General features: G+C 37.9%; 1 protein-coding gene across 1 annotated transcript in view; it reads left to right on the top strand.

The window, feature by feature from the left end:
* The window catches only part of GABRR3 (gamma-aminobutyric acid (GABA) A receptor, rho 3), a 34,529-nt gene that overhangs the window by 15,050 nt on the left and 3,583 nt on the right, over positions 1–15,896 (top strand). Inside the window, exons 5-6 of the mRNA XM_012652829.1 lie at positions 3,698–3,850; positions 11,988–12,184. Of these exons, the coding sequence (XP_012508283.1) occupies positions 3,698–3,850; positions 11,988–12,184 (350 nt within the window). The remainder of the gene's footprint in view (positions 1–3,697; positions 3,851–11,987; positions 12,185–15,896) is intronic.

The raw sequence follows: 15,896 nt of genomic DNA, 5'->3' as shown, positions 1-15,896 counted from the left end.
AAAGAAGTTAAATTCCACTTCCAAATTCTAACTTTACCCCTCAGTCATTCCATTTGCTCCATTATCTATTTGCGACCGTCGGCCTTTTTGAGCCCTGCCAGGCAGATTCAACTCTAGTTGATTTTTGTCCTTTGCTAGTCATGTTTTGGAGTCTCTTTAAAATCAAACAGAATACTTGCATTGAAAAAATTAGTGCTCACAAAGATGATTTTAAGTGTTTAAACATGAATTGCAAATCCTTAACATTCAAATGTAGTTAACATTTTCAAGAAATAGCATTTTGTTTCCTAAGAAAAATGGAAAAAAATAGAATTAGGTTCAAGTGCACATGCTTTGTATAGCATGAGATGGACAATTATCCATAATAAATTAAAATAAAAAAACAAGGTACAGAAGAATATATAAAATATAATCCCATATTTTTTATTGAAGAAAGGATTTATACATATAAATGTGTGTATATATATGTGTATGTGTGTGTGACATGTTTATATATGTATGCATGTGTATATGTTTTAAGAATCTAGAAAGATTAACAAGATACCTCTGAGAAGCGGGTATAGATTAGGGAGATTTTCAACCTTTTTTCCATACTTTTATCTTTTTGAATTTATTATGATACATACATTTTTTAATGAGAAAGATTAAAATGTTCTCTAAGAGTAGGAAAAATGCAAGAGTAAAGCATTGTGGAAGTTGTATATTCAAATATCAAATTAATAATCATATCTGGGTTCATTTAACCATTCCTTGGGTTTCAGAAAGATCACATTTAAAAACTTAATTTTAGTTCATGAGTATGTGGTAGTTTTGCCTCACGTTATTCATGAATTATTAAACATAGTCTCCTGTCAGTCAAACTGAAATATCTTTCTCAGATTAGTATCCTGTTTAAATATATTAGCTTCATCAAAAATAATTTTCGATATTTTTCTTCATTCCTGCCATTACAACTACCAACCATAACTACCACTTCTAAATCAGCTTTATAGAAAAACTATACATCTGCCTCTGATTTTTTAAATTTGTAATTATTGTAAGAGCTAGATGTATAGTTATAGAACCTTAATTTCCATTATATAGTTGAACAACAGGGTCCTCACTTTTTTTCTTGGCATTGCCTTCACCTCCACCATTGCCACTGTTCCAAAACCACCTCTACCTGGCAATATTAATAAGCGGATGAGGGCTTCTGCCCCCTCATCCCTTTCAATGCTCATCAAAATCATGCACTGTAGATTTACAAAGGAAAAAGAAATGACTCTTGTCCCTAAAGGATGAATTGAATGATTATTCTTTATCACAGCATGATCTAATGGCTAAAAGTATAAGTACTAGAGGGAGATTGCCTAAGTTCAAACCCTGACTCTATCACTTATTAGCAATGTGACCTTCAACAAGTTACTTGATCTCTCTAACCCTCAATTTCCTCATCTTTACATGGGCTCCATAATACTCTCTATCTTACAGGGCCTATGATTTAATACACATAAATAACTTAGACTGCCATCTGCCAGAAATAACCGTCTGCCTTATGTAGATGCTCAATAAATATAAGTAGCTATCATCATTACCATTTCCATCAACAGTATCATCCTGATTCTTTTAATTCAGATTGAGGACTTAGTATCAAGAGGCCATTAAAGGTGACAGTCTTCAGGTATAAAAACCTTCTTCAATTTTGTCTGTGGGCCAACTCCCCAGTTATTGCCCCTCTCCTGCATTTCCCTGGCTGCCAACTTTCCAGCCCTTTTCTTTCCTTTATTAACTCCTTTCTACTGTGCGGCAACGTACCTAATGGAGGCAGATGGACCCTCCCCCACCCAAAATTTGATTCAGATGCCAAAACTGATGATGCCTTACACATGAAAAAGGGTATAAAGAGGTTTACTATTCACATGAGGCTTTCTAGAGAGAACCGGGCAGGCTCCCAGGCAGGTCTGAAAATGGCTTGAGAGAAGAGGAAGGGGTGACCGGCTTGGGTTTTTATGGTGATTAGGAGTGGAGCAAGTGTGACGGTTCCCTTTCGTGGGGCAGGACGAGCATAGATTGAAATTCTCACAGGTGCCAAAAGAGGGGGAACCCAGGTTTTTTATAAGCTTGTTCAGAAGTGGGGCAGAAAGACAAGAGGAAATTGGGCTTCAAAGCTATCAGCAGTCAAACATCAAAAGCAGAATCAGACTTTTTATTAATCTACTCAAAATGAAGGCTCCACATCTTCCCAAGGAAGCACCACCTTTCCTGGTAGGTAAAGTGACTCCTCCTGGCCTGCACCTGCAGCTACAATACCACCCTTCGTCTTCCCTTCCCTGAGGAACCACAAGACAGAGCAGCATTTTTCCTGTGTGGTTACTCCTCTCCACTCCCATCCCCCCCAAAAGACAATTATTCTTCAGAAAATTACAAGTAAAGAAAGGATGCAGTTACCTAAATATCTTTTGAGAACCTCAGAACCAGGTAAGGAAGAAAAGGATAATGAGCACTTAATTGAAAATAGGATACTAGGAGCAGAGTCTGCCATTCAGCGTTAGGTGTATTTCTTAGGCCAAGATGGCAAAGTTATTTGCCTGATTCATGTAATAGGTTTGCCATATTGGGTTTCTAAGAAATTACTCCTGAGACTAGTAGAAGAGTTCTCTAACTCTGCAATACCTATGATTTTATTTTATAATTTTTAACCTGTAGTCCCTGTGTTTAGAATTATTTTATCTCAAACAGCATTTGTCATAGAAAAATTAATCTTACCACTTATTCTAAGGTAAGACTAACCATAAAATTCATTTTCATATTTGTTCATTTCATTGTTCTTTGCTATATTTTAGTAAATATTAATAACATTGACATCACAGTTATTAGAGATGCATGAGACAGATAAGGGAAAAAACAAGGGTAAGGTATTATATGTAACATGGCATCCTGGTTGTTACAGAATGGCCCTCAGAGAAACCCTGCAGATGGTCTAAAAATATGGCTTTAAACTTCCTTTTACTCATTGTGAAAAGGGAAACCTGAACAAAATATGTGTGTGGACGTGACCACAACTGGTGCTTTTGATCGGCACAAGTAACCAACGTTACCAACATGGGTTTATATAATTCCAACAAGATGCAAAGAAATACCATCATTTGGTTACCTTTTTGTAGATCTATCATAGACAAACTATGGTGTCCATGACACTTTAAAATAATAAAAATAATTTATGGATACTCTTCCCCTCTTCTTTGAATCCCTAGCTGCCTCAATCCCAGGTTGAAATCCAATAACCTCGTACCTACTGTGAATATTTTCCTCCAGATAAAATGTTTTTCTTCATTTGTTATAGCTAATAAATGGTTGATTGCTCTTTCATGCAGACATCAGCTATGTATTGAAGACTTTCCCTCTTGCAGAAGCATGCAAACACAATGTATTGTGGAGAAAGGTCTTTAGAGGCCATCCCACAAAACGTAATTACTATTCATTCCTCAGCTGTAGGTATGGAAGTTAAAGGGGACCTTTGAATCAAATAATTAACCAGACTGAAGTTCAGTTGGTTGAGCAAACATTGATGAAGTGTAAGGCCCAGCTAAGCAGAGATGTGTATGTCAAGTTCCGTGTCCCCTAAGAGCTTGGAGTCTAAAGAAGCATGTCGTATCAGTAAGTGTAACGTTTCCAAGAAGAAGCTTGTTCTAATGAAAACTTCAATTTTTTCTCATAGGTTGGTACAATAGGCTTTTCATCAACTTTGTGCTAAGGAGGCACATTTTCTTCTTTGTGCTGCAAATCTATTTCCCGGCCATGTTGATGGTGTTGCTTTCATGGGTTTCGTTTTGGATTGACCGAAGAGCTGTTCCTGCAAGAGTTTCTCTGGGTAAATCTCTCTCCATCTTTGTAAAATATTAACATGGGAGAAAAGTTAAGGGAGGTAAATAAAAATGAGTGATACATAGGAAGGAAAGGAGAGTGGTTGTTTAGCAGGGTTACTTAGAGATGCACATTCAGGTTAAAGCATTTATCTTGACAGCTTCAAGGACAAATTGTAAGTGGGTTTTTTTCCTTGGGAACCCAGACTCTAGGGATGTAAGCTGTGCTGGCTGACCCACAGCTGGGTGATAGGAAGGAGAGAGGATGAAATTATGAAGCATAAACAGCCTCACTTGAAAAATTTATCTTTTCTGTTTCAAAAAAATCTCCCTATGCATTATTCAAGTCCATTTAGCTTTGCATGACAAACCCTTACATCACAGAAGGAAGACTCTTCAAACAAATTCACACTATATAGTTCGTGTCTTAATAACAAATTACTTTGGTGGGTTGGCGGCCGGGGTGGGGAGTACTTGAATTTGGAAACATGAGTGCTAATTAGAAATTAGGGCTTAACCCAAGGGCCAAAATTAGAATCAACCACGATGGAATTTTAGATACTACAGTAGGTTAGTTGGCAAGAGATTTTAGGTGGAGAGACGTTGTCGGCCACATTAAGTCACCACGAAGAGTAATTACCTACTCCATCTAGCATGTTGTATGCCCCTGTCACACACATTGATTTATGGGAACCATTTCAGACCCACTTAGCAGTTATTGAGTCCTTACAAAGTGGAAGATGCCAAGCTGTGCACTTAGATGACATGTTACTTAATGAGAACCCAAGAGATAACCCCACTTGCTTTCCTGGCCAGTCAGGGCAGAGCTCCCTCATTCCAACTGATTTTGTTCTTTCATTTGTAATGTTCTATCTAGAGAGAGGATTGTCATAAGTGGTTCACAATTATTGTAATTATCACACAATTCATTCCAGAAAGGGTGGTTTCTAAGTTAATGTTCACAAATTACATGCATACTTCAAAAAATCATTTGAAAGACATAAATTATTAATATTAATAATTTGTTCACCTCTTTCCCCTATTAAAAGCTTCAATCCACAAGCATTTGAGGCTTAAATGTCTTCAAGAAAAAAATGCTATCCGAATGAATAATTACATTATCGTGACTGTTTCTTCACATCAGAGCATTTGTGCCCTGACCTCAGCAGCATAGACCCAAACAGGAGACCGAGGGCACATTTCCAGCCCTCGAGACACGATGAGAAAGGCACTCAGTTTATAAAGGCTTATGAACATGATTTTCAAACAGATTCCTGAAGTGGAATCTCTGCTCCTACGCTGTGACAACAATAAGAGCTAGTTCCATGGCAGGTTGGAGTGAATAAGGAACACTGAAATACATTTAAGTCACTCCTGAAATTCTGAGCTTCTTGAATCTACATCTGATCTCTTAGGGTTAGGAAATTGCTATGCAGATTTATGTAAAATTATATGCAAACCAGAATAGTTCCTCTCCCTTCCCAGCGTTTTATTTTAAATAAAGAGAACAGCAGTATTCCTGTAACACTGCTATCCTCTCAGGCTTTGCTCCCTGCCGCTCTCATGTTTCTTTAAAAGAGACTTTGCCCTCTGCTAAACTCACTATTCCTAAATGCTGTGCTACTCCATTCTGTGGAAGGTCCCTGTGAATACCTGTTCACCTATCCCACTTGCCTTTTCTCAGCTGTTCCCCTCCTTAACCGTCTCTAAAACATTTGACAGTATTAAGCATCCTCTCCAAATCCAGAACCAAGGGTAGTGGTCAAGAGTCCAGCATCAACTTCCTCATCTATAAAATGAGATTATTGATACTACCTTCTAAAGGTCACTGTGAGAGTGAAATGGGAGAATTTGTGTCAAGTGCCGAGCTTGACAGCTTTTAGCGTTTGATAAAACCAACCACACACACAATGCATTAGTTTTCATCGCCCTGCAGTAGTCTAGTTGTTCTCCTCCGTTGGACTTTTCTTTCCTTTCTCTTTCCCGCATTTCACTTCTCCTTTCCACTTCTTAAGTATGGGTAACTCCCTCCCAAGGATCTGCTCACTTTTGATTCTCTTATCAAATGTAATAAGCTTCTTGGTTCCAACTACTGTCCCTATGAAAATAAATCGCAACTCAGCGTCATTATCTCAAATCTTTTTCTCAAGTTCCATTTGGGTGGTTCCGGTTGTATGCTGGACTCAGCATGTTCAAAACTGAACCAACTGCTGTCCCCTCCAATTCTCAGCCCACTTATTCTCTTCACTTTCCTCATTCTGCTTAGGGCCCCCCAGTTTACTGAGTCTTTCATATTTGAAACCTCAATTTCCTTCTTCAACAGTTGTTCTCAAACTCTGGTCTTAGGGCCCATTTTCACTCTTAAAAATTACTGAGGACTCCAAAGAGCTTTTGTTTTGGTGGGGTTGTATCTATCATTATGAGCCATATTAGGTGTTAAAACAGAATTTTAAAACATTTATTAATTCATTTGAAGCTAGCAATAATAAACTCATTACAAGTTAACATGATAACATATTGTATCAAATGTAATTGTTTTTTATAAAATGAAAAATTTAGTGAGAAGAGTAGCTTTTTTTACATTTTTGCAAACCTTTAATGTCTGGCTTTATAGAGGGCAGCTAGATTCTTATCTCTGTTTCTTAATTCAGTCTGTTGCCATAGGTTTTGGCTGAAATATAGGGAGATATCTAACTTTATCAGATAGGTAGTTGGAAAAAGGAGTTTTCAATATTTTAATATATTTTAATAGTCTTTGCAGATCATTGTGGGTAGTCTTTTTTCATATTACCCCCAAACTCAGCAAATGATAGTTTCTTAAAGGTCAGTTGCAATGTGGAATCTGAAACCATCTTGACAAATTTTTTCTATTCTGTTAGATTAAAATCCATTGGTCTGTGCTGTTCTTTGAATTGATTTTTTACCCATGAATTCATCATTCAGAAAATATTGGTTCACTGAGTTATACAGATCTTCCAAATGGTTACGTAATTCATTATACCAGTTTGGATCATAATCTTAAAAGACCCAATACCAAAGGCCATAATCCTGAATGTTGAAATCTTGAAAGATCAAAATCCTTGAAGTCTAAATCCCTAAAGTCTATAATCTTTACCATTTAAAATCCTGAAAATCACAATCACAGGATAGTTGCATCATGTTAGGCTAGCTTTTATGGGCTATCTATGCCCATAATCTATCCCCATAATATACTTTTCATATGTGCAATTTTGGTTTTAGTTTTTTTGTTTTGTTTTTTCTTTTTCTTTTTTTAGTTTTTTTTTTCATTACTCTAAATTGTCAACATTATATTTTACAATTTGCTATGCCATGTATTTCATCTTTGCAACATTTCTAATACTGAAGGTATAAATTGTACAGACACTTTTAGAGCAGTGGTCCCCATCCTTTTTGGTACCAGGGACCGGTTTCATGGAAGACAATTTTTCCAGGGACATTGGGGGAGGAGGAGGTGGAGCTCAAGCAGTGATACAAGTGATGGGGAAGCAAGTGGCTATAAATACAGAAGAAACTTTGCTTCCTCACCCACCACTGCTCACCTCCTGCTGGGCACCCTCCTCCTTCCTAAGTTTCATGGCAGGGGTGACGTGGGGCAGTGGAGCTCTGTGGCCAGGCCCTAAGAGGGTGAGGACTGGTACCAGTCCATGGCCCAGAGGTTGGGGACCACAGTTTTAGAGAGCTCTAATTCATTTTATACCTTCTTTGCATGTTTAACTCCTCTAAAGTACATTTCCATAATGCTGACTTTGTATGTAAGCATTGTATGTGTATGTAAAAATGTTGAAATTTCTCCTATAAGTGAAACAATGCTCTCTTTGTACAGCTGCATTTATTTGTTTCTCAAATAAATCCCCTTTTAAAAATGTAAATAACTATCCTTTTAAAAAATTTTAAATTACTTTTTTTCCAGAATTATATTTTTAGGATTTTGATCTTTCAAGATTGTGTTTTTCAGGATTTTAGACTTTAGAGATTTTGATCTTTTGGGATTCCAACATTTGGAATTATGGCATTTGGGATTGTGTCTTTTGGGGTTATGGTCAGCTCCCCTTCTTTACCTGTGTCTCTTTGTCAAAATCCTGCTTCTTTCAATGGCCAGAAACTTTTACTCAGGCTCCAAGCACATGAGGTCTCTTCCATCTTTGAACCACATGGCACCTTGTATGTCTCCTAATGTAACTTCTTCCCCTATTTTCTCTATTTCTGTTTGGCTATGAAATAGAGGAAGAAGCAGAGTAGCTTTTCTTATCTCCTCTATTAGAATGTGAGCTTCTTAAGGACAAGAATCATTATTGCCATTTTTTGTTCCTGCAGTGAGTAACACAGTGCCTTCCTGCCCATAGTTTATGCTCAATACACAGCTGTTAAGTTGCCAGGATTTAGCCTACCATATTTTTACTGATTGTGCTTAGTTATTAACTGAAAACAATAAAGGATAATTCATTTGCTGGTTAAGACCCTCCCCAAATTGCCATGTGTCAGGTAAAGAGCAATATAGGGTGAATAGCCTAGAAGTATCAATTGTGATTAGAAAATTCTCATAAGAGACAATAGCTACCGTAACTTGGTATATGTGATGGTTCAAAAATACTATTACATCTCTCCATTCCATTTGGTATGGAAAGACTGTGAGACAATTACAGAGTTGTCCAAGGGTGTTTTAGCCCTCATGGAGGGAGGAGTAGTGTTATACCTTCTCCTCTCACTTCTACCTCTCTCCTGCTTTCTTTGCCTCCATTATTTTTGTTTGGCCCCTATGCATGGGAATGGCCTTCCCTACACAACACGTTAAGTAATGAGGTCATTTACTGGGAATCAGACATGGCAGAGGAAGGCAATGAAAGCTTTCAGGCCTGTAGTCACTCAGAGACTGTTAGGAGAGAAAAATGTCTCCTAACAGAGGATATGCCACATGCCTGGAAAAGTGAATACTTAGGGAACTGGATAAGGGCAATTCATTTTGCCATCACAGAGATTACCAGAATTTCTAATGATAGTCACTGGACTCTAGCACCACCTGTGTGGGAAAATGGTTGTCAGTTTCTGGCCATCGAGCAGCGTTAGAATATCCAACCCACCTTCCTTTTCTTCATATAATGTAATATTTTCTTTCTGCCTAGGCCTATAGGGAAAATATTTTTACTCATTTGAAGATGAATGTAAATATCCCCTCCCTTCAAAAGAACTACCTGCAACACAGCTACTGAAGAGCTGAACAAACTCAATAGTTGTATAAGTGATGCCTGTCTGTCCTATCGCTATCACACTGGTCAATGAACCTTTCCGCCATGTATGGCTAAAAATGGCCAGTGAAACACAAAGATGTATAATTCTTCCCAGACTGTAGGGTTCTCAGGACCCCATGCATGTCCTTAAAAGTTAATATAGTGAAGCTGCAAGGGCTCAGGAGGATTGAGTCAAAGGGCCAGAGTAAATATTTTCTCATAACGCTTTCCTAACTATGCATAGCAGTATCAGTACGAGGGAAGATAATTTTCTAATCCCAACACATGACCTTCCTTTGACTAAATGGTCACTTCATATAATTTAAAACTCCTTTATTGGGATGTTAACTTTAATGGGTTTGGAAGACATACTATTTGTCAAGATTAATGTATTTCTGAGGGATGGCTCAAGACATAATAAGTGTGTTTAGTGTAGCTACAATACTCCTGACTTCAAGTTCTATTGCTTTAGGAATTTATATATCAGTTTTCTCATCATTCACTCCCTCCTTACCCAACAATCCCTCCTCCTCACTCTCTAATTCTTTTTTTTTATTGTTCATTTTGAACAAGGAAAATCTAGAATGCTGGTTTTAAAATAAATAAAGCTATAGTAAATTAGCTGGACTAATCACCCTTTCAAAGAAAATGACTGATAGTTAGTTTATTACTCTCTGGCAAATATAGATAATTTGATTCCTTTTTATTAGCCCGGTAGTCATCAATTTCAGATACATGATGAGACTGTTCTGGCATGTATACGTGTGTGTTTGTTTGAAACTCTTATTTCATCCACTAAGCCCCATATTACTGTTTATCGAAAAAAAATTGTTTTATCTTCCGTATCTTAGAAAACCAGTAAGAGAAGACATTTTAAAATTTTTGAACTAATGAGGTAAGCTACTATATAAGAATGTTAAATCAGGATTCCTTCAGTTCCTACTACAGTGAAATCTTGAAGGGAATAAGACATTTGGCCTATTGAAAAGCATAAAGTGGTTTCTTTGTGCCTCTTAACATAATTCTACACTCAATTTTATAGCATCTTATCCTAGAGATCCTCCATATATAGAATTGGTTTATAATCTTATTACCTTTATAAGTCCAGAATGAGAGGCAGCAGGTTCGTGTATAAAAATCATGGGTTCTGCACTCAGACGGAAAGGTTCTGCACTCCTAACAAAATTTGGTTTAATTACTTAGCCACTCTCAACTCATATTTGTTTTCTGCAATGTGTGGCTAATAATTATTTACCTAAGTGTGTGTTGGGTAAATATTCGATAAAAGCAGGCAGGTTTTATTTAATAATCTTGGCTTCAGCTGTACCTACAATGTTAATAAAAATTCCACATCTCCATGTTTATGTAGCAAGTATGTTTTGGAGCCAAGGAATGCAAACAGCATACACTGATATGCAGATTGTCGATATTAACATTGTAGGGGGAAACCTGGGACCCAATGAGACAGTGGCCTGTGTTTAATGTTAAGAGATAGAACAGCATTTAGGTTTTTTATCCTGGAATTCACATCAGTGTGAAGGTGAGATTTCAGGTCCTCCCATGATACTGTCAAATTGCCAAGTTGCTTTGGTCTTGATCACACGAACTAAAAACTTCATTTGAAATAGAATGGCTCTACAGAGTTGTCACTGTGTTTGATATGGGGCTCCCTCGGATGAGAACCTTGCAGAATTATTATGGAAAGGATAGAGATGTGTTGATGAAAGCAGTCCACATGCTGTGTCTGTACATTTAGGAGTAAATCATGGTGCTCTTCCTGCTGTTTGGGACTCTGTCTCTTGACATTAAAATGTTCTTACAACTTATAAAAATCATTAAGGATTCCATTTGCACCTCCCTGGTGGGAAGTTGAGAAATAAAACCATGCCAGACAGTGTAAATTTCAAATATTTACAATAGTATACTTTCTCTCCAGGCAGGACTCTTGCAATATCCCTCTGAGAAATTAGTGTAGACACTGAACGGCCCTCCCCAAGGCCAGCATTTTATTAAGGAAATCTCAGAGTCACTTCTTCCTCCATTGTCCCCCAGAATCCTGATCTTATTTCTGATGCTCATGCCAGAGAACAAAAGAATAACAGAAAAGAAAAAAGAAAAAGGAAATGGAAAGGGAAGGCAGCAGAAGGAAGGGAGAAGAAGGGAAGAGGAGGAAAGGTAGGAGAGGGAACAGAGGGGAAGGCAAGGAAAGCAGAAAAGTCACTGGAATTTAGCAGTTGCCCAGTAAGTGTTCACAAGGAGCTGAGCCTCCACTGGCACACTTAGCTCTGAATCTCAGTGGAACTGCAGTTTCATTAACAATGATCAAAGGACTAACAATGGCTTTTAAGTGTTCTCTATGAAAGAATAATACAGAGAATAGCAATCTTTAATGCTACTAAAGCTCACTCAAGAAGAAATAAGCTCCCCTGAAGCATGAAAGATTAAAGGTAGACACAAAGGCAATTTCTTAACAGTAAAAATTATAAAATGATGGGAAAGGTTGATGGAAATGATTTTGGAATTTCTTTCTGAGAAGAATTTTTAAAAATTGAACCCATGTTTCCCTTTCTGGGATGGTTAGAAGAGGCCCATCTGAGGGTAGGAGGCAGAAATGGCAGACTCTGGACCCTGTGAAGTCTTCAAATGGAGGAAAGGAAACATTGTGGACAACAGGGATGAGATCAAGGAAAAGAGGTGGAAAGAGAAATCCCATGACAGCTTCTGGCTTAGGCTCAAGATGTGTACTTGGGTAACATGCAGAGATCTCCCCCCTCTTGGATCACCAGACTGATACTGCTCCCATTTCTAGTGAGAGCGTGCAGCAGCTGGAGTGATCCAGCACCAGATCCCGGAACTGAACGCTTCTGTCGCTGAGCTTGTCGCTGTGCTTGCATGGCAGGAATCACCACAGTGCTGACCATGTCCACGATCGCCACCAGTGTGAGTGCCTCCATGCCTCAGGTGTCCTACGTCAAGGCTGTGGACGTGTACTTATGGGTCAGCTCCACCTTTGTGTTCCTGTCGGTCATTGAGTACGCAGCCGTGAATTATCTCACCACCGTGGAAGAGTGGAAACGATTCAAGAAGAGAGGGCAGGTACAGCCTTGCTTTGACTGTCAGATCTCTTTTGGAATGTGGAAAAGAATAAGCCCTTGTGTTAAGTCCATATGCCTTGGCAAGATGAAAATTTACAGGACGGTGACAATTTAATAGTGAATTTTAATCTCTGCTCTATGCTGGCTGGTTTCTCAGCATCTTCATTCACCTTTACCAGGAGTTTTAGTGTGGGAATTTCTCTCATTGTGCTCATCTCCCCTAACTGTACCCCTGGAATAGAAGGGGTTGATACAAACTACATCCTTTCAAGTGGATGACAATCAGAATGATGATAGTAATAGCTAACACATAATGAGTGTTTATTATATATTGGCATCATGCCAACCACCTAACATATATTTTGTCATTTAATTTTCATAGTAACACTGAGAGATCAGATTTTATCACCCTCCAAGTACAGACAGGTGGTAACTTGGACAAGGTCATATAGCTAAAGAGAGATCAGGATTTGCTTCCAGGCCTCCTTGACTCCAAAGTCTGTGCTTTCAACCAATAAATGATATGTTTCTTTCCACCGAGAGCCAGGATTTATTTTCCTCTTGCCACTTGGGAGAGTGGTAGAACATAAAAGGAGGTTTTTCTCTCCAAAATATCTTGGGACTAAGGTGCCTTCTGGGTACTAAATGTTATCACATCTTTTTTGTGACATTGCTTGATACGTGGATCGATTGCTCTCTGCTTGCTTCATTTCACAAAGAATTTGGGCACCAATTCCCTGTTCTTACAAGAATGGACATATGATACTGTACTTCAGAAATCTAATTGATAAGTCATTCATTTGTTTGCCTATATTTAAGACTATATATATATATATATATATACACACACACACACACGCATTCACACACGTACACATATGTATATAGTATAAATGTATGTGTATATATAATCTAGTATATATGTGCATGCACACATAATTTCAATGAACTGTATTCACATTGGCTTAAGAAATTCTTATGTGAGCATTTATATACACCCAAAACATTATTTAATATTTTTATACTTCTAGAGAGAGCATTTCATACTTTCAGAGGGTTTTTATATCCTACTCTCCACTGAATCTGTATCTCAGCTCCCTGATGTAGGTTGTGCAGAGACTATTATTTCTGTTTTATAAATGAAGTAGCAGAATTTTAGTGAAGTAAAGTGATTTGCCAAAAGACTCAGAGCCAACAGAGCTGCAATTGCAATTCAGATCTCCTGGAATGCTAACTTCAGTCTTTGATTTTATATCCTTTGAGTCAAAGATCTAATAGGAGCTGATTCTGTTTTATTGCAGATGCTTCTATTCCTTTCATTGATAGCATGTGGCTATGTGTGCCTGTCACACACACACCCACAGTGAGCGCCATGCAGGTGTGAGGGAACCGGGTGCTTTCAGACCACTGCGCAGCAATGGTGCGTGCGCCTCACCTGGGTCCTTGTTAAGACTCCCAGTAGGTGTGGGGTGCAGTAAGACTGCATTTCTGACAAGTTCCAGAGGATGCTGGTGCTGCTGGCCCATTACCCGCACTGAATAACAATGATGTGGATAAAATGAAGGTGACAGGAAAAAATGTGCAAAGAGCAAAAGAATTTTGTTCCTCTTTTATTTTGTTTTTATGCGGTTTGTGGTTAATATAAGAAAAAGACACTGAAGTAATTTTGGCCCACCTCTATCTAATCCTTTGACTCCACAATATTTACATTTCCCTGCCCCACCTGCCATACAGCACATGTGTTCACAATGCTTGATTTTTTTCTCACTCGATGATGTTATACACAATCTTCTTGTGTACCACTATAGATTCTTTTGAGTTAATAAGCACCATTCTTTTTTAAAATTATTTTTTTATTTTTAATTGTGATTAAATATACACAATTTAGAATTTTCATCATCTAACTATTTTTAAGTGTACAGTTCACTAGTGTTAAGTATATTTTCATTTTTTGTGCAACCAATCTCCAGAGCTTCTTCATCTTGCAAAACTGAAACTCCATACCCATTAAACAACAACTCCCCATTTCCTTCTCTCTTCAGCCCCTGGAAACCACCATTCTAAACATCCTCAATTATCTCAAAGAAATACAATTATTTAAAAGACATGTCCTACTTGCCATTCATATATTTTTGGGGCAAAGTGAAGAAATGATTTGGAGTCAGAAGTGATGCCAAATAGAACTCTACCACATCCCAGTTTTGTGTTCCAGGCTACGTCTCCTAAACCTTGTTCTGCATTTGCAAAATAGTGTCATCTCTTCCCTATTTACTTCATAGGGCTGTTATGAAGATCAAATTATATAATAAATGGGTCTGAAACCTTTGCAAATATAAAGTGCTATACAAATCTGAATTTTTGTAGTGCTTAGCGCCCAGAGCATTCACTCTGAGAGAAAAGGAATATTAACAGGGATAGTGGAAATAGGCCAGCTGAGATGAGCAGCCTTGGAAGGGATGGCATGGCCTAGTGAGGGGCAGGGTGAAGGATATGTCTGTGGGTGTGGGAGCTAAACCATGACACCTCTCTCTATATATACCTGAATTGGAAACCAGTTTTAAAGAAAGAGTCAGAAGTGAGAGCCAGACAAATGGATATGGATATAATAATTTTATCTTTGTTACTTATAAAGCACTTTGGAGAAAGTTTCTTAGATCTGTGAGCAGGAAGGCTTATTAATATTTCATCTGCAGCTTAAATGTCCTTACTGTCTTGGTCATGGCAAAGCTAGAAAATTCCAGGCTTTCCCTGTAAGGACAGTTACCTTGTACCTCATTTCAGAGAACAGAGCTGAACACCAATGCAGATACCAAAGTGAGGACTAAAAGGGGACTGAAACTCATGCCAGTTTTTTCTCCCAAACTGCGAGGGTAGCATCACTGAGGGATGGTGAGAAGGGTCTGCAATGTTAGGCCTCCCTAAGGAGTTCTTGCCTGTGAAAACACGCAGTCAGGTAAAACTCGTTTACACCACTCACCACGGCACCACCACTACCACTACCTGCCACCGTCACACACACACACACACTCCAACCACTTCCCAGATACTAAGAGCTGGGAGAACAAGGGCTATGGAAAACCTATCCCTAGTGCTGACTATTGCTCAAAAGCAAGAGAGGTAGCTATTTTCTTTCTTATCCCTTCATCCAAATATTTTCCTAATTTCATGTCCTAGAATTCAGTCGAAATAGCCAATCTATAGTTTAGATATAATATCCCTTAGGTATGTGCTTATTTATGGACTGGAGTGAAAAATTAAAGACCCATTCTAAAGCTGTTTCTATCGAAACAAATGATTTATAAGCTTGTGGATTGTTTGAGGAACATGACATACAAACAAAAAAAAAAAAGTGAAAAAAAAAGCTTGTGGAAAATAGCAGCAGCCTATTGATAAACCATGGACTACAAGATTTGATCAATTATATACATAGTTCTAGATTATCACAATGGAAAAATGAAATGGCTCCCTTGTTCTCAAAAGAATATATGTCTTCCTTAACACACTGATGATATTTTTGTTAAGATAAAAAATTATTCGGCTGGTGGAACAGCTCGACAGTGTTCTGGGTGGGTAGGGAAATCATTGAAGGGATGGTATATAGTTATTCTATCCTCAGATCTAGAATTGAATATATTATTAATATTGTTAGCTATCTGAGGTTATTCAGTCTTGATCTCATTTCATGTTTATTTTGTCCATTTTTATTTTATTAT

Source organism: Propithecus coquereli, unplaced genomic scaffold, assembly GCF_000956105.1.
Source record: "Propithecus coquereli isolate 6110/MARCELLA unplaced genomic scaffold, Pcoq_1.0 Scaffold40, whole genome shotgun sequence".
Taxonomy (NCBI): Eukaryota; Metazoa; Chordata; class Mammalia; order Primates; family Indriidae; genus Propithecus; species Propithecus coquereli.
The sequence above is the reverse complement of the archived record's forward strand: the minus strand, read 5'-3'. Positions and strand labels throughout refer to the sequence as shown.